The sequence below is a fragment of the Melopsittacus undulatus genome, chromosome 6 (assembly GCF_012275295.1).
Source record: "Melopsittacus undulatus isolate bMelUnd1 chromosome 6, bMelUnd1.mat.Z, whole genome shotgun sequence".
NCBI classification, from domain to species: domain Eukaryota; kingdom Metazoa; phylum Chordata; class Aves; order Psittaciformes; family Psittaculidae; genus Melopsittacus; species Melopsittacus undulatus.
The window spans coordinates 62,801,564-62,821,109 of NC_047532.1; the positions used below are offsets into that span (position 1 = coordinate 62,801,564).

A 19,546-nucleotide genomic window follows, 5' to 3' on the forward strand; every position below is an offset into this window, starting at 1 on the left:
AAAATGGAAAATTAAGCATCAAGTAGAAACAGGGAAATACTTCAGGAAACTTTAAATAACTCAGTTGCAAAAGAATTTGCAATAGAACAAGAAAAGGGGTTGACTGAAGAATGGGGCTGACTGAAGAATGGGGTTGTAAATAAGTAACTTCAAGGACTTTAGGCTTTGTTAGCAACTAACATAATAAAGAAATAGCTAAGATAAGCATTGCACAAGAACTGGCCAAAACTGGCCTAGTGGTTACTGACATGACGATCCTAAAACGAAGTGATGATGAAGAAATAACCACCACAGGTCCCAGAACCCACTATCACATTTTAGTGTGCACGCAGGAGGAACACTCTAGGAGTATGATGTAATGTATGTAACTCCATGAATATGTATGTTTAAGGACAACATAATCACAGCCTGGTTGATGCTCAGATGAGACATGCTAGGAGGAGCTACCCCCCATGTCTCCATGAACCGCAATAAAGAATACCTGCTTTTCAACTTCAACTTTGTTGGTGAGTTCCTGGAGATTTCTCTTAATCAGAAGACTCCACCTTCTGGGATCAGTCACAGGCTGAATCTTGTCTTCTCCCCAAAGGGACACCTATTGATCTTAAACTGATCTTATACATGCCCCGTAACTTACACCAGCTGTTATTAGTGATTAGAGCGTGGTAGTGTATCACTTCAAACTTGTTTTTGCAGAGTCCCTATCACTGGCAATTTGAACTTTATCCTGTCACAAACTTGTATTTTATCAAACTTGACTGAGTCAGTGCAGACAAGCAATATATCACAGAGACTTGATGAGGAAATCCTATCAACTCCTGTTGATCCGGCATGGTTTTCACTGCTACTTCTGGTTTAATGGCTTTAGCTTCACTAGTGATATTTTTCAATATGTGGATGAACAATTAAAGTTAATTACTGATGGAAAAACAATACCCAATTTAACAGCACAAATTCATGCCAGTGCACTACTCCTACTGCTTAGTCTCCAAGACAAGAAATAAACCAAAAAAGCCCATCAGAAGAAATGAGATTATCCTTAGACCTTCTCATCTATTTAGCCCAAGGAGGTGCATATGAATATATACTCTGAATCATCTAGAACATGTTGCACAGTTACAACTGTACTGTTCACCTGTTATAAAGGTAAAAAGTGTCTTCCTCCTTCCCATTCCCTAATCCCATAACAAAAGTCAAACTGAAGAGAAAAAGGCAAAAATCAAGAGAAAGGAAATAATTTATTAGAAATTTCACAAGCAAACTAACATTCATTTGTCTTGTAAATCTTGTGACAGCTTAAAGATAATTGGAATCTTTAATATGAGAAAATTTATACTCTGCCTTAAATACTTTAGAAATGCTACTACACCCAGTTCAAAAGTCCTGAAGATTACACTGCTTCTTCCCCCAGCTTGGTAATACTTGAAAGAGATGGAACACAAAAGGGACCTGGAACATCACAAAGGCATGTTAAAAGTAAGATCAAGCAGGAAAATAGTAGGGTTATGCTTTCTTTTAATAACTAAATTGAAAGATACTTGGCATTTAAAAAAGTGTTAAGTGTCTGCAAAATCTGACTTGATACAGGCTGTATCAATTTTATATTACAGTAAATTAAACACTAATGTAATATGAAACCCACATGAAAAGTCACTGGCAACACTACTACCTGCAGTGCAGAGAGCAATTAAAAAAAAAAATAAAAAAACCCAACACAACAAAAAGGTCAAAGGTAGCAGTGATTAATATTTCCATTCCAAATATTTAATTGTGAGATATTGTTAGATTTTCTTCTCTACTCAAAAATGAGGAACATATAAACTAAGTCAATTACGGATTGTTTCTCATGTACCAGGACAACAACCTAAAATATTGTTCAACCCTCTCATATCACTAACTGCTTTGCAACTTTTTTAACCAATATATTATTACTGTATTTGAAGAAAAACAGGACAACATCCACAGTGTGAGTTCTGCACAGCTCCAGACACATTAGTGGAACATTAGCAGAACATTAGCTCATACAAGCTAATGAATCGGACCAAATTAGCAAGTTAATATGACCTTTGAGGAGGAAGGTGGAGGCCACTTTTTAAGACTAAGAACCCCTACTGTATCTATTCACTCAGGACAGTCAACTCAGGGATTTTCTTTTTCCACTGAAAAGGTGCCCTTTGCTTTTAAAGTTACCAGGTTATGTCAGGTGTTAAAACATATGAACTCCCCACATCTACTCTGTACCAAAACTTAAGATGTAGTTCAGTGCTACAGGAAACATTGTACAAAAAAAGGATACAACAAGAAAGGATACACTCTGCATGACAGTATTACTGCAGTATTTAGGCAGGAATGTTTCTAAAGAAGAACAGCAGAATGTGGTTTAATTTTACTGGATTCTCAGGAATGCATACACTTAACTTTATGCTACCTATCAAAAGCAAGTACCTGTGTCTGATAAAATACAATTCTGACCCCTTATGAGATTTAATGAGGGCTGATGAGTCCATGAACACTAAACTCCATATTCAAAATTAAATACATTTTTTGATAACTGTAACTACTAGGACAACATCAGATTTTTCTGCCTCATTAATTCTCCTTCAATGATCTTTGCCATTTTACAGACTCACTTTTTCCATCAGGTCCAAAACCCAACCACGTTTCCATTCAGTGAAGGCTTTTAAAGTTGCTTCTTCCCTGTGAAGAACCTGGAAACCTCTCAACACCAGTTTCTTCTACAAAACCCTTCTCCCCAGAAACAGTATTTTAGCTAAAGAAAATATAGCCACCCCACGTACTAACTGAAATTTCTGCTGGTCTGTCAAGAAAAAAACATTTTCAGCTAATGAGCTACACAGTATTTTTATAAATCATAAGTATTACTTTATCTACAAAGTATAAAACCTTTGTAGAGAAAATACGAAAAAACCCTACATTTAAATTTGTAAAGTTAACACAGCTTCTTCCGGTTTAGAAGTAACCAAAAGTTAAAAACACACACACTGCCCACTCCCCATGATACAGATCAAATGTGATGCCCCTTAAATGTTTGCATAAACTTGTTTATATGCACATTCATGTTTCAAATGAGATTCTGACTCTGTTTTTCCTTGCAGACTCAGCTTTCTGCCATGGAATTTTGCATCAAAAATCAGCATCCATCAGAATATTCAAGAAAGAACAGGAAAACAGAGTCATGCAGAAACAGGGTTCAGTTTCATCAGTAGTTTTGAAGTGAAATTAATATTTTTAATTAAACTCCATAGATTCCTAGAAATCTGTATTAGTCTATGGTGCATTCTGTGCTCTTTATATAAAAAGTCAAAATAATTAAGTTCTGCCCCTGACACATTAAACACTGACATCAGGGTAACTCATGTAAGAATCATGTAAGGTGCACAAACAAGTCTTGCATTAAGTATGTATTTGCTCACTCTAACAAAAGCTTATGAGTTGATGGTCAACATGATTAATAAACAATTGCTTTGTTATTTTCCTTATTTATCCTTAAAGTATTACTTAGCATGTTCAGCAAAGTCAGAATTGGATTTAAAGTACAAAATTAGTTGGAAAGATTCTGAATTCCTAAAAGAATAAAAATGTTCAGACTTCATAAAACAGGCTTTCCAATAGCTAAAACACTTCAAGCTTCTTCTTGTATTTAAAGAGCCATTAGTAATTTCATGATTTTTTTGATTAGACTGGATAAAATGACAGAAATGTAAGTGGCTTTTTTTCTAACAAGGAAGGAGAAAGAAAGATTGAAACAGTCTCATAAACACTTGTTTCTAATAGAATACTTTAGCCACGGCTCATTCATCTCTTTTCAGGACAAGTACAGAATAACATCTGTAAAAAACGTGATCTTTAATTTGACAAAATACAGATTTTGCAAACCACAGATCAATAATTCAAAATAGGAACTGGTGAGACCAAACAGCATCTCAGAAATGAGCAAGACAATCTCAACCATAATCTGATAAAAAAAATCCTTGGACAACTGACAGAACAAGAAACCTATAATGGAAGTAACTGTTGGAAACACTACTCTCACAATAACCATACTGTGGGGTCCCCAACCAACTTTTAAAAATCAAAACCAGCTGTTAATATCCTTTATTTCAAACTTTAAGGCTTTTTTTTTTTTTCCCAAAGCTACCACAATGGAAACATCCAGATAAAACATATCATGGATTAAGTGGAATGTTTCAGAAGCATTCGGCCGAAGCTTTAAATTCGCTTAGTCTTAGGTGGAATAACCTGAGTGATGCCTAACAGTGATCTGTAGCGAAGTTAAATATCCTTTAAATTTGAGGTAAGTGATCTATTAGAGGGTGCAGATTGAGAAATGAATGCTTCTAATTTTTGCATCAGTTACTGCACATGCTAATTTCAGACTGTTCACTACTCAGATATTTTCAGGGCATGAAACCCCCGAAAGTGAAATTAGAACCAATTTTGAGTTACATAAAGCAGTAAGTTATAAATAAGCAATAGTGAAGTAAAGTTATATGACAGGAAATAAAATTAAATAGTAATTAATTTCTGCTGAAAGTTAGTTTCCCATTAAGTTTAGACAAGAGTGCGAAAAATCAGGACCTATGCATTCCACAACAAAGGAAGACTTGATTAATGCAGCATTAAGTAGCACTTTCTGACACAATACCCTTTCCCAAATCAGGATGTAGCAAGAGCACTAAGATATCATTTCCCAGAATTATCAAAGCCAAAGGTTCTTTACACAGCTACCAGAAGTATGTTTATTGCTGGAAAAGTTCTTCAGGATCACTTTATAATGTTGGGGACAGAAGGGAAGGAGAAAAGAAGCAAATCTCTTCAAGGCCAAAACTCCAGAAGATTACTAAAAGATTAATGGTCCAATTTCATAGAACTTTTCTCCTTAGCTTCCCTTAGACTAACGGTTAGAGAAACTGACAACTAGTCTTGGATATGAGGATTAGGGAAATGGCAGTTTCTGAGTTTCTAAACAGACTAAGGAGCACATTTTAAACTCACATCAACTATGTATTTTTGCATTCTGCTTTTCTACTATAAGTGCACATTTAAGAGAATTTAATTGTATGGAACACTTCCCCTCCACAACACTATTCCTAAAGAGCCATTATATAAAAACAAACGCCTCCCCCCAAATGAAAAAATAAAACGCAGCCTATTTATTTTTATTTTCAGGAAGGAAACCATACCTTTTGGAGTGTTCTACTTTTTTCTTTTCCCTTCATTGGCATCCTGTTTTGGTCTAGCTGAACGAGCAAATTGCTGAGATTCTGTTAAGGACTGAAAGTGTCACTGGTAAACAGATGTGAATCAAGAAGCAAAAGAGAAATATGGTTTCAGCAACAGATAACAGAAGTGGCCTTTATCTGTGAGTCAATTCAGAATATTAGAACAAGAGTGGCTATTAGTTAAATATTAGGACCTCGCAGATTTGTAGTATAAAAACATTTTAAAAACGCCAGTCCAAGCAATTACAATACTAAGGAAACAAAAAGGACTAATCAGGAATGGGTTAGGTGCAAAACAGAATAACTATAGCAGGATAAGTACTTGATATTTACAGTCCTCCATCCTAACATGTTATTTTCATAACTGATGTTTCAGTAGGTATTTGGGAGGGTAAAAGGAACAGAGGCTGGGGTGAACATTAGCACACATAAAGGAAATAAACAATGAAACATTTAAGTGAATAAGAAAGGACTTGCAGACAAAAAAACAGGGCAATACAATAAAAGTGTTGAAATCCCAGTATGTTTCACAGAGCCAAAAAGCAACTGACAGTTCCAGCTGCAGAAGCAGTCTAAATAGAGACTTCTGACCCTAACAGAAGCTAGTCTTTATATTCTTAATTCTATGAGCAAGTCAAAAAGCTTACTTCATTAAAATACAATCATCATGCAAGCTAAAATATCTTTTGTATTGTTTTTGCAGGATCAAAGAGCTAAGACCAAAGACAATTTTAATTATCTTGGATAAACTACAGTTACTTTCCTGTTTCAGAAGGTGTGCCCAAATATATTTTTTAGTTATACAAAAACTAACAATCATATGCTAGGCTGCCTGGTTTTCTTAAGGTATTTCCTCTTTCCACAGATTTCTAATAAGTTGAACACTACAGCAGCAAAAGTACAGGTTGACAGACAGATTACAAAGAATATAATGTAAATATTTGAAGAAAAAGATACAACCACCATGGGTTTTTCAAATAAGACATATCCATTTGCTTCGTTTAAAGCTTTAGCAGCTGCTTTTTCATTAGGAAGTCCAATGAAAGCCTGTCCTTTCATACGACCTTCTTTCATTAAACGTATATCAAACCTAGAAGCAAAATTGAGAATTGGGACTCACTCGTGTTTAACCACACTTTCACATTTCACATTACAAATATAAACTTCATGCTTCAAGATGGAGAAATAGCAGAAATGGAAGCAGAGCCTACAAGCAGGGATTATATCACTAAGGACCATTTTGCCTGGGGGATTCATTTAGTAAAAAGTGACATTAGTCTGCAGGATGACAAACTGATGTGCAACTGCAATAAATGACATACGCAAAGTGATCATAGACTGTCCTGGGTTCAGCAGTAGCAGTCATTTTTCTCCTTCTTGGTAGCTGGTGCAGTGCTGTGTTTTGACTTTCGGGTTGAGAACGGTTGCTGATAGCAAGTATGTTTCGAGTTACTGCTCGGGTGTTTGGTTTGTCCAAGGCCTTTTTCTGAGCTCATGCTCTGCCAGGGAGGAGGGGAGGCCGGGAGGAAGGAGAGACAGGATACCTGACCCAGGCTAGCCAAAGAGATATTCCATACCATAGCACGTCATACCCAGGATGTAACCGGGAGAGACCCGGAAGGGCTGGAGCTCTGAGGGGATGGAGGAGGTATCGGTCGGTGCTCAGTCGGGCAGGGTGGGGTGAGTTATGGCTGGTGAGGTGTTGTATTCTCTTCACTTGTTATTTGCTTTATCATTATTATTTGTAGTAGTAGTGGCAGTAATGATTTGTGTTATGCCTTAGTTATTAAACCGTTCTTATCTCAACCCGTGGTAGCTACATTCTTTGGATTCTCCTTCCTAACTCTCCGGGAGTTGGGGGAGCGAGGGGGGGGGGGAGTGAACGAGCTGTGTACGGACTTGGTTTTAAACCACAACATAGACACAATCATTTCCACACAATCATTTCCATTATTCTGTCTCTAAGCCCATAAACAGTAAATTTGATAATGAAAACGTACAGGAAAAATAATACTGCCTTAGAATCATAGAATTGTTAGGGTTGGAAATGACCTTAAGATCTTCTAGTTCCAACCACCCCTCTGCCATGGGCAGGAACAAAGTGCCTTCAGATACTGTTCAAGCAGAAAAATTCTATTTATGCAGAAGCATAAAGAAAAAAAGTAGTTATTATTAAGTTTTAAACCCCAGTTTTCACCAGTATGATAGAAGTTAATGTAAAATGCTTAATTTTAACCAAATACCAAATTCACTTACATATTTCGTTCCGTTTCTGACTGGAAGTCAACATATCTTCCAAAAATGAACTTGAGATCCTGGAATTAAAGGATAGGTATAATAGGAAAGCTGACAAAAAGCCTTTCCAATCAACACTTAAATTTACTGGTTTACCTACCTTTTCTTGAACTTGTTTAGCTAAATTCTTCACATATATCCTGCAATTTGGATCACCTGGCTCATAGTTTTTGAAAACAGAAAATCTTTCCATTTCTGAAAAAGAGACAATGTTTTAGCTCATTTACTTACTTCATATTTTTTGCTAAGTAACAACATTTAATACATAAATTTAGTATGATACTTATGATACTTAGTACAGGATACTTATTTATTTGTTGCAACAAATGAAAGAACTATTACGAGATAATTTATTCTCACAGTTGTACCTTCGCTAGACAGTCTATTTTTTTCTAGATCCCTTCTAGAAATAAATTCTGATGGTATTTCATCCTCCTCCTCTTCAGTTTCCATTTTATCATTTGAAGTAGGGGCTGGGAAAATCCTTCCAAAGCCTGTATTATTGATTTCTTCTGTGGCTGAATAAAGGTCTGAAATTTCAGCACATAATATAGAAATGATTTGTATGTTTATACACAAGAGGATCAACAGCAAGAAAAAAAAACCACTCACCTTTCAATAATATTTTCATGTAGTAAATTTTGTAAAGCAATCTGAACACATCCAAAGAAATGTGTCTTAATCCCTGGTTTGACAAACACACCTGCTCTATACAGTGTCCTATAAAATCAACTGTACTATATATAAAGCCATAGCACACACCATTTAAGGTGAAACTACACCCGCTGTTCCAAGACTGCATTTATTTCAATGGCTTAACTAAAGAAACCATTTATTTACTCTGCATGTTACTGTAAAGTACGAGAAACACAGACTGTCCACAACCCTGTAAGAAACCACCACACTTCATTGCTATTATTGCTCAGCATTGTCATAGCATATAATTAGTGCATCATAGAGGAGTTGGCAGTCATTTGAATGCTGCTTTCTAAGAGCTGGAAAAGGAAAATCTGAAATTAGCTTGATACATGTAATCACACTATGTAATAATGAGAATGCATTTACAAAATATTTGCTAAAAACATCTTAACATTTAAAAGAGTGCAATTTACCATCAACTCACAGATCACAGAAAAGAAATCTTTAAAATCCTCTAGATCCTTTACTGTACCAAAGCACAAAATTCTGTGCTTCAACATGGAAAAAACAGCAAATGCAACAAGACACAAGTTGGTGTTCTGAAACAAACAGTGATGTATACTGTTATGAAAAATCCAGTATAAAAGAAAAAAGAAATCCCTGGCCCAAATTTCAGCAGCCTTCTACACACTGAAACCACATGAATTTAATATTAAATACATCTGAAGTGAAAACTCTCTTACCATTATTTTTTTCTTTTTCTGAATTTATCTGAAGAACAGCTGGGATGTCAGTATTAATATGGAACTCAATTTTTTTATAACCTACACGATGTGGCTGATCAAAGACATCTGAAGGTAACAGAGCAGGGTGCAAATTACTGTTTAAATGAAAAAATGACATGTTTATTAAAAAGATTCAGCCACTGATGACTGCATAGTCAAATACAAGATTTATTCTAGATAGATTTTATGCTGCTGTTACAAATACATCAATTCCCCATTTCATAAATTTTACCCAATAACATTCAAGTTGATTAACACACCATGAATACAGAAGGTATGGCTGGCTGTGAAAGCAAAACCAAGAACTGCATACTGCATTACAGTATACACAGGCATTTATAAAAAATTTGGTCATCACTACACAGAAATAATACACTGTTGCCTACTGTGCCGAAGTGCTGCAGTTTCAAAACCCTAACTTATTCTAAACCAAATCAAATTTATTCTTTTAGTATCACTCTTTTCATACTTTCTGATTTTTACTTTGAGATGTACCCAAAATTCAGATTGCTTGTGTCACAGCTGTGATATGAAACTGGGTTTCTTTTTTATGAAAAAGGGACTTCTGTTAGTTTTATAGCAAAAGAAAAATCACCACTTTACAGATTAAGGCTGTTGAGGAGACTCAGAGTTTAAATTACAGAAACTGTGAACCTTTACAGCAATAAAACCAACGTGGGGATAAGGGAAGATCAACTTCACTATCAAACTTACATATCATTGAAGAAGGCATTTTAAAACAGCAACACTAAAGCAAACATGATACAGAGACTGTCATTTAGTAAAATAATAATCTTCCGAAAAAGTGCAAAACTCACAAACCTCTGAGGAGTACACACAGGAACATTCAGTAAGTCTTTAATTCTTCGTTTTTTTCGAACACCACGCCTCTTCGTGTTTATTGGTCTTTTAGGCTGAAGGGTTGCCAATTCCATCAACTTGGTCATTCTATTTTAAATAAAATTTTTAAAAGAACTCAAGTGGTTTACATTTTATTTGAAAATACTCATTTTGAAAACCCTTCCCCTTCCTGAAAGCCCCTGAAATACAAATTTTCAGAATAGTTGTAAGTCTAGCTACCTTAAAACCAAAACTACATTAATAATCTAACACATAAATTGATATACACAGAGTACTTAACTCATAATGAGTTCAGTGATGTCACTTCTTTCCCCAAGAATACACCTAATTAGGACACTGAAGCTGCAGAAATGTGAAGAAACCCCAGCCTGAACCTTTTTTAATAGCACCATTTTCACTCAACAGGAGTGCCTTTTTCCAAATGCATGTATTTGTCTGAATATAGCATAGGGACTTTGATTTACTTTTCAGTTTAAGAACATATAAAAAAATTGCTTCTTCATTTTATATTAAAGATATTAAAAAAAAAAAAGATGATGCAATTCAGTCCCAAAACACTAAGAGAATCTTCAGCACACACAACCTCCCATTATTATTACTTCTAGCAACACACACTGATGTGCAAAGAACATTTTAAAAGTCAGAGTGCATACATAATTCAGTAGTACTGAGTAGTTTACTCAGTAAAGCTCTGGAAAAGCTAAGAACCCAGAAAAGAAACTGATGGTTGCTTCCCTACACCTGCATTCTCTCTTCATTCAGAGTTTCTAATTTGTTGGGGTTTTTTTGGTTCTGGACATGTGAACATATGGTAATTTGCATACCATTTGGCCACGTTTCTTCTCTTGCTGTGATTCAAAGCAGCACTGTCCGTTTTAAGTCACTCTGGAGATTCCTTAAGCAACTGGAAAGATTATCTATACTGCAAACATTAACAGATTCCACCATTTGCTGAACTAGAAAGCTAGAAAAGTATAATCACCACTTTAAAAGAACCCAACAGCTGGCAAATGACTGTAACATACATACCTCTCCTTTTCCTCCTCATTATCACTTTCATATTCTGATTCATCTCCACTAGATTGCTGCTCTTCCTCTTCAGGCAAAGGAGGCTCTTCAGGAGAAAAAGGTGGGATTGGTGGAGGTGGCACAGGTCCTGGTAAATACTCTTCGTACTAATTATGGGGAAAAAGTTTTATTGTGTTTTTGATTTTTTATTTTGCTTTTTTTTTTATATAACTAAGCATTTAAAGAAAAAAAATGCTTGCTTTCCTTTACATAATAAAAACAGTCAAAGCAATAAATGAGAACATAACAAGAAGGCTTTTTTCATGTATGTTTATAGCCATCTCAATGCTATTTTGTTAAACTTAATAATTAATTAATAATGAAAAATTTCTGAAGCATAACAGTACAGGTTTTTTTTAATTTGAGGAGTTAAAAAAAAACCCACAACTATAGCCCTGGGGTTTTATTTTGCACTCAGCTTTAAGGACTTTCTCTGAGAAGAATTTGCTCAAAACATGGGAGGAGGCCTAAGCTCCCAAGCCATCTCAGTTTCTACACTGGACCTTCTACCACCTATCAAAGTTACATTTCTGTTTCTATAAGGAGTGAGGACTTAATGAAAGAAATGAGTTTTTTCACCAAGACTGCAAAACCACATGTAAGGAATTCCTTATTTACAAAAGCCATCTCCATTTCAAAAATCCCACGACACTTAGTAAGTACTTTATGTACCATCAGTTCCATAAGGCACTGATGTCTTCTGGCATTGGAAATACTGTGCCCTTTAGAATCTGCTCTAGGAATTTTGAGAACTGTCTTCTCTCCTTACCACCCTTTTTTTCATGACCATTAAATTCATAGTGCTTAATCTGGGCCAATACCAGGCAATTAGTAAAATTCCTAGATAAATCAGTGTGAATTCATTTGATAGATTTATTTCATAGTTTTCTTTATCAGCTAGCTCCCCTTTTAGGGGTTCTGTTAGGACAAACACAAAGCATAGGGGAACACAACTTCACTATATCCAAATACTGCACCTAACACTAATAATGCAAGTCGTCACTTGCAGAATATTCCACTGGCAATCAGTAAAGCTACTCTATCCCAGCAAAAGAACACCAAGACCACAGAGCTGGAATTTCTAGTTCTGTTCAGAAACAGCTCTCCTCTAGAAAACTAGAAAAACTGAAGCCTCTGCCAGTTTCCCCTCAACTTTGTCTCTTTGAAAAAACATCCTGGAGACAGAGCAAGTTAAATCCAGAAGTGCCTTATAATCTCATTGGCAATCCAAATCTAATCAGAAATCCAAAGAAACACACAAATGCAAGAGCTTAACACATCTTTGTAAGGCAATGTGCTAATTATATTCTTTATTTCCTGCATTTGTAACATGACCCTATAACCTCCATTTACTTTTTTTAATACTCAGTCTGAAATATTCCAGTACTGTCATACATGTATATTTCTTTGTTCTATGTATAGTTAAAAAGATTTCTTTACAGAACTAACATGCAAATCTTACACAATTAAATGAAGCAGTATTTGCTATCCTCTAGGTATTTCTCCGACCTAAGTTTCAGCCTAGATCTCCCACCATCTTGCAAACATTTCAAATTATGACTCTGTTTCACAGTACTCAAAATGTGTATTAAAAAAGTTACCATGGGAGGACGAGCAGTAATTGGTCCAAAAGGTGAAGGAAGATTCATTTTATTCATAAGATGAAGTACCTGAAAAAATGCAAGACAAGGAAGATTTCCTTTTAATCAAGAAAAGAATGAAAAGAGTTTCCTGCCAGGTATCTAAAGCGGTAATTTCTGGCAGGTGTACATCAGCATAATTTTAATGAAGATACAACTACACTGGTTATTAAACAATGTGAAAGTCTGCACATGAGATCCAACATTAATGGTAAACATGACAACATCCTAAAAAAGACTAATCAAAAAAGTAAAGTATCCTCTCAGAATGAAATTCCATGTACTCAGGTCACATCTAATTAAAGATCATATCCAGTTAAGTCTTCAGCATCAATGAAATAAGTTACTTTTGGTCAATGAATTCTTATTATCTCAGCATAGTAAAAAATTGCTATTGGTTAACACCATCACAGGAAAACTAACTTAATATTTACTATGACAAAAATTATTTCTGTGGGTAAAGGGGAAAACTGAGATGCTTTTATGTTTACACTTTTTTTTTGCCTTTTGTACTTACCTGGACATAAAATTTGGGCACGCTTGCCAAGGCATTTGCTATATTTGCTAGAATTGTACTTGAAGGTGGTGGATACAAATATTTGAGGCAAGAATTGATGGGAAAGCTGAGGCTGAGGAAAGAAAAACAAACAAACAAACCCACAAAAACAAAACCCAAGACATCTTAGCATCACTGTCACATGATTGATAGCAATTAATAATTAATAACTATCAGAGGTTTAATTATTCATTACATCTGAAGTATCACTGAAATATTCCCCTTAGAACAGTTCTGGACCACTTCCATTATGCCTTCAACATCAGGGAGAAGTCCCCTAATGCATGACAGATTTACTGGGTTTAGGCAGAACACATGCAGAAAACCTGAAGCACACAGAGACAATCAACACATCCAAAACCAAAAACATAGTATAGCATGCTATACAAACATCATAAACTCAATGCTCAAAGTGCTGGATATATTAGCCCAAAAAGAAATTTATTCTTCACATATACAAAAATGCACACAGGGGAAAAGAGAACAAAAAAACCTCTGTAAAAGCAAGTCGAGAGTATTCTTATCATAACACTGGATCCTCAAACTCTTCCTAGGAAGCAATGCATCTTCTAGCAATAGCTGGAAGGCTATTATGCAATCCACAAAGTCACATTTCAGAGCACCAGTCACTACCCAACTGTGAGGGCTCCAAACCTGAAGAACTAAAATTTCTTCTTTGTGACAATTCCTACACCTATGTATGTAAAACAGCAGCCTACTATGAAACAAAAGGAGTGCAGCATACTGCATTCTTTTTCAACAGTGCAAAACATTTATTTCAAAATACACCGTAACAGAATAAGATAATTAAGACCAAAAAAAAAAACCAACAAACAACCCACTAACCCATGTTCAGGTGCAATTCCATCCTCTATTTTAACACAGCTTTGTTCTTTTTTCTCTTCTGCTTTCACTTGTTCTCCTGAACTGAAAATTAATTTAGTGTTAATTAAATAACAAAATTTAAGTGCAGTACATAACATAGGAAATACATTTTTGAGTAAATGAGATTAAATTAAAGAAATACATTTGTATTTTTAACATCTTTTACCAATGCATTACTACAGCCATTTTAATTCTTAACAATTGATACATGCAGGTAAATAAAGCAATCAGACTTCTAAAAGATATTTATGCAGATTTAAGTTAGTCTCCCAATATTCAAACACTTCTGACTTAAATCTAATCAGGGAAAAGAACTAAAATTATTTCAAGTTATTCTCTGTGCAGAGGTTGTATAAAATCAAAAGTATTACATTATTGGTTTGCTCATAATCAGGGAGTCGAATAAGCAACTTAAAATCTCTATATCTGATTTTAATTACACACTATCGCATAGCTTCTATCACTTAGTTATACATTAAACAGGTAAACGCAAGAGCCAAATGATTCAAGTTAATTTTTTAATTAAGTACTTGAAAGACAACTGAAACCCCAACTATCACAGCTCTTGGTCACAACAGCATTAAGATTCACTGATTTATTCTTCTTTCTAAATATTACATATTCTTTTAAGTATTTGAAGATACACTCAGACAATTTTATGTTGTTCTCCTCATGGTTCAAGCTCGATATATAGAAATTAGCTCCAGCTTAGAAGACAGTGGCTATAATATTTCAGTCTTAGATGATTATTCTGTTAGATGTCAATTCTACTCAAAACTGAAATAAACATCAGGGCAAGGACTGTTTAAGAGCAGAAGAAAATTACAATCCTAAAAAAAAAAAAGGACAAGGAATCATTTTTAAACACAGGGAACCTGTGCAACACAGAGGTCAGCTTACATAGACTGGAGTCTTGCTCTGTAAATGAAAGCAAACTGGGCCATCTGCTTCGTAAAGTTATTAATAAATATAGGAATAAGGATGAGAATTATTTCATGATGATACAGAATGAAACAATACTAACAGAAGGAATGCAGTCACTTACCTATAGACCTGAACCTGCCTGTTAACACTTCTAAATAGTTACAATTTATCCTTTTATTTAATAGTACTAGGAAAGTATCATGAACAATGAAATTGTTTTCCTTGGCCACATAGATAAGAACTAAATTATTATGCACATACCTTTTACACTTCTCTGAGACAGAGGGCTGGCTAAGTACCTGCACACTATCTTGCTCCTTTGCAAATTCAACAACTAAGGTATGACCTAAAAGTTTCAGCTGATGCAGTCTTGACAAAGCCTTCAGATAATTATAATAGAAAAAAAAAAAGAAAAAAAGGCAAGAGGAAAAACATTAGCATTATTTCAAAGCATAACTGTGTTTTCTTTGGTTGGTAAACCATACACAAGATGTAGCCCCAACTGCTTCAAGTTAAGTCTGTGCCAATACAGACACAGTCCTGTTTTTATCAACGTCTTCCCTGCTACCAGGATGGAAGATGGAAGTCACACAGCTAGAACCATTGCAGAGACTTAGGTCATCTGAACACAGTAGCAAGACTGCAGCCTTAATAATAGTTTAAATTACACAGTGTAGTAAATGTCTGTGATTTCAAGTAACCAACCACTTGCTTTGAACTACAAACATCAGATGACTTCCATGAGCTCCTTCCAACCCACCTTTCTCACAACTTCGCAGATGCAATCATTCCATCAAATCCTTTTAGCATCTCCTGAAATGAAACTGCCCTGCATTTTATTTTCCAGAGCACCAAGTAATAGATGATGTGTAAAACATTTTAGAGCACAACTGGCAATTAAGAAAAGTGCCTTGCTAGAACATTTAGTAACAAAATTAATACAAACCTTCATAGCTGCATTTTCACTGGGGAAAGCAGCAAAAGCAGTATGTTTCTATAAAAACAAAACAAAAAAATCAATTCAAATCAAAGAGGTAAGAAACTGTATGCAAAATGTATACCCACAAGTAATTCGAAGTTCAAGCTTATGAATTAGAAAGCTTCCACATAATAACCATCTAACTCCCATGTGAGTCAAAGGTGGAGGATGAGCAAAAACTCCTGTGCTCAAAAATTAAGACAGGAACACAGGAGTTTAAGCAATATAAGAAAACAGGAGTTTGAGGGGTTCTGTTTTGGATTTGTTTGGGTTTTTTCCTCTAGCGAGCAAATGCTATCCTAAACTGCAAGAAAATACATATTGATAAAGAAGTTGAATCCTCTTTTCAGAAGAAGGAGATTTATTTCAGCACCTCTCAGAAGAACATTTTCATCAAAGTAGCTCACAAAATTAATACTCTTCCTGTTACAAAAATTATAGCTATTGCTGTGCTCTGAAAGTTTACATGGTTTACATAAAGTTTTTCCTTAATTTTTAAAATTAAAAAAAGCAAAGCTTTCCAAATTAAACTGAATCTTCATAGAATACACAGTTCATCTTAAATTTAACAAATATTATTACTTCATCTTGGCGCCACATGATTTGCTATTAAAAACCTACACCATTAACACTGTTATAAGATCATCCTACCAGGAAAATCTTTACAATTAAATTAGTATTTTTAATGCCCTACAAAAGAAAGTATGGCCCTGACACAGGATGCAGACATAATTTACCTGCAGGTCTGCAGGAATACAAGGGTCTTTCCAAACACCATTCATCACCAAACAGATAATGCTATGTTTTCGTAATTTCGGGGAGAAAAAAAATACAGGAATATGTCAAAAGCAGACCCGTGAAACTGCATTCGTACACCTACCAGCAGCCCCTTTCGCAGTGCTTTTCCATAGCCTTAATCTTAACAGTAAGGCAGGCCAAAGCTGAGGCCCTTGTACACAGAACTTACAGCCTGTGAGGAGACGGGACGCCCTGGTCAGACGCACCCCCGATCGCTCCACCCTAGGTCCCGGCACTTACCAGCCGCCCATGGTCCGACAGGACACGCACAGACACCGCCCCGAAGTGTTTCAGCAGATCCTCCTTCTCCGCCGCGCTCAGCTCGGCTGGCAGATGCCGCACCAGCAGCGTCCGGCTACGCCGCCGCGCCAAGCCTGGATGAAGAGGGACGCCGGGGTGAGGCAGGCCAGCGCCGAGGCCCACGGCCCTCGCCTCCTCACAACCTAACGCCGCCATAGCTGCTCGCGCGGCCCGGAAAAGAAAACAACAAACGCGCAAGGATGCCGAGAGTTTGGATCTCAAGTCTCGCGAGACTGGCAGCGCGTGTGGATGGGTTGTCGCTAGCGGAAGGGCGGGGAGCAGGCTTGGGCTGGTGGGGTGCGGAGGGAGCAAGTCTGTCAGCATGAGCTTATGTAGGGCAGGTCCTGCTTTACCAACCTGATCTTGTACGACAGGGTGACCTGTATGGTTGATGAGGAAAAGGCTGCGGGCATTGTCAGTTGGGACTTCAGCAAAGCACTGACACTGTCTCCCACAGTGTTCTCCTGGAGAAACTGGCTGCTCGTGGCCTGGGTAGGTGTATTCTTCACTGGGTAAAAAACTGGCTGGATGCCAGAGCTCAAAGTACGGTGGAAATGGTGTCACATCTAGTTGGTGACTGGTCACTAATGCTGTACCTCAGGCCTCGATGTTAGGGCCAGTGTTGTTTAATATCTTCATTGGTGATCTGGATGAGGGGATTGAGGGCACCCTCAGTAAATCTGCAGATGACAGCAGGTTGGGTGGGAGCATTGATCTGCTAGAGGGTAGGAAGCTCTGCAGAGAAATCTGGCCAGGCTGTGGCCATGGGATGAGGTTCAACAAGGCCAAGTGAGGGTCCTGCATTTGGGCCACAAGAATCCCCTGCAACGCTCCAGGCTTGGGGAAGAGTGGCTAGAAACTGCTTATGGAAAAGGAGGTGAGGGTGCTGGTTGATGCAGCTGAACATGAGCAGCTTGTGCCCAGAAAGCCACCAACATCCTGGCCGTATCAGCACCAGTGCGGCAGCAGGGCCAGGGCAATGGTTGTGCGCCTGCATTGGGCACTGGTGAGGCCACACCTTGAATCCTGTGTGTAGCTCTGGGCCCCTCACTGCAAGAAAAGACATTGAGATGCTGTAGCAGGGCCAGAGAAGGGCAATGGAGCTGGTGCAGGACCTGGAGCACAAGTGTGATGGTTCCGGCTGAGGGACTGGGGGGGGGGGAGAAGGCTCATGGGGGACCTTATCACTCCCTACAACTGCCTGACAGGAGGTTGTAGTGAGGTGGGGTCAGTTTTTGCTTCCAAGGAATAATTAACAGGACAAGAGTAAGTGGCCTCAAGCTGCACCAGGGGAGGTTTAGCCTGGAGGTGAGGAAAAATTCCTTCTCCAGAAGGTGGTCAGGCCTTGGAACAGGCTGCCCAGGGCAGTGTTGGAGTCACTGTCCCTGGAAGTATTCACAAACTGTAGACAAGGGCCTCAGTGGCATGGGCTATCGGTTGCCTTGGCAGTGCTGGGGTAGCGGTTGGACTTAAATGTCTTTTGCATCCTAGCTGATTCTGTGATTATAAGCTGCAGCAGCTGGCTCTGCCGTTCCTCTGGCCCTTGTGCTGACAGGCAGCCTGAGCAGCAAGCTGAGCCAGCCCTTGGAGTCTGCTGGGCCTTGCTGGCTTGCCTTGAGCACTGTGGTATGCAGCCTGTGAGCCATTCTTTCGGGCCATCTATGTCTCTTACTGGGTGATGCTTTATGTGATACATGAAATCTATCACAGTCAAATATTAAATAATACTCCAAAATGAGAGATAAGCCTTCCATTCTTTCCCTCAACGGGACAGAGCTTGTTTTCAGACCTAACTACTTTCTAAATACCATTCTCATTAGCATTTATCTGGAGAGACTTTTCCTCTTGCCACTTTACCTGAACAGCAAGGTAGTAAGATCTTTCTGGCATAGATTAATATGCTGCTTCAGGATAGCAGCTGTGTCTGGCCAAGACAAGCAGCATGGATGAAGTGCAGCCATTTTTACAGCCAATAATTGCAGGCATTTTGCATCATGAGTTGTGAGTACAGAGGCAGTTAACAGCTACCTACTACTGAAAACAGAAGCTGATCCAGACAAACCTGCCCTTTTATCTGACGTCAGAGGCTGTAATCTCAAAAGGGGGGGTGGGGAGAAATCCCCAGACTTGACTGATGAAAGCTCAAGTCTTACCATAAAGTCCTTAAGGCCACCTCTTTTCCTGGAAGAGTCATGATGGACCTGGCACTATATGTGTAGCACACCTAAAGGGTCTTAGGCCATGCTTATTTTCTGACTGAACACTGACAATCTGGGGAAAAATCTGGCTATTGTGGGTGGTCACAGTGGTTCCACAGAACAGATTGGATGGCAGTCTTAAGTTCATCCAGATGGATTTGGGAAGGGGTTGGAAAAGACTGGGAAAGCATGTGACATTCAGAAGGAATCTAGGAGAAAAGCAAAAATTTAGCAGCAGTTTCTCACGATCGATTACTACATATTTTTTTGCTGTCATAACTATAAGTTGGGAAACATCTATGGGCTTGGAAACAGGTGGAAGAATTGGCACAGTATGCAAATGTACTATATGTCTTGAAGACACCAGCAGTACTG

General features: G+C 37.5%; 1 protein-coding gene across 3 annotated transcripts; it reads right to left on the reverse strand.

Annotated features, from left to right (window-relative positions):
• Nucleotides 1-1,219: 1,219 nt before the first annotated feature.
• RNPC3 (RNA binding region (RNP1, RRM) containing 3) lies at nt 1,220-17,172 on the reverse strand. Of its 3 annotated transcripts, none has more exons than XM_031054750.1 (15): nt 16,914-17,172; nt 15,843-15,890; nt 15,158-15,276; nt 13,934-14,014; nt 13,049-13,160; nt 12,493-12,561; nt 10,853-10,998; nt 9,785-9,910; nt 8,921-9,057; nt 7,907-8,068; nt 7,639-7,733; nt 7,500-7,558; nt 6,201-6,333; nt 5,205-5,277; nt 1,220-1,449 (listed from the first exon to the last, which is right to left on the reverse strand). In XM_031054750.1, the coding sequence occupies exons 1-14, from the start codon at nt 17,127-17,129 to the stop codon at nt 5,218-5,220; spliced, it is 1,563 nt and encodes a 520-aa protein (XP_030910610.1). In that variant the 5' UTR covers nt 17,130-17,172; the 3' UTR covers nt 1,220-1,449; nt 5,205-5,217. The 3 variants fall into 3 exon arrangements, with proteins under 3 accessions (XP_030910610.1, XP_005141025.1, XP_030910611.1); XM_005140968.3 differs by having other exon boundaries at nt 1,220-2,355; XM_031054751.2 differs by lacking the exon at nt 16,914-17,172 and adding an exon at nt 16,756-16,845 and having other exon boundaries at nt 1,220-2,355.
• Nucleotides 17,173-19,546: the final 2,374 nt, after the last annotated feature.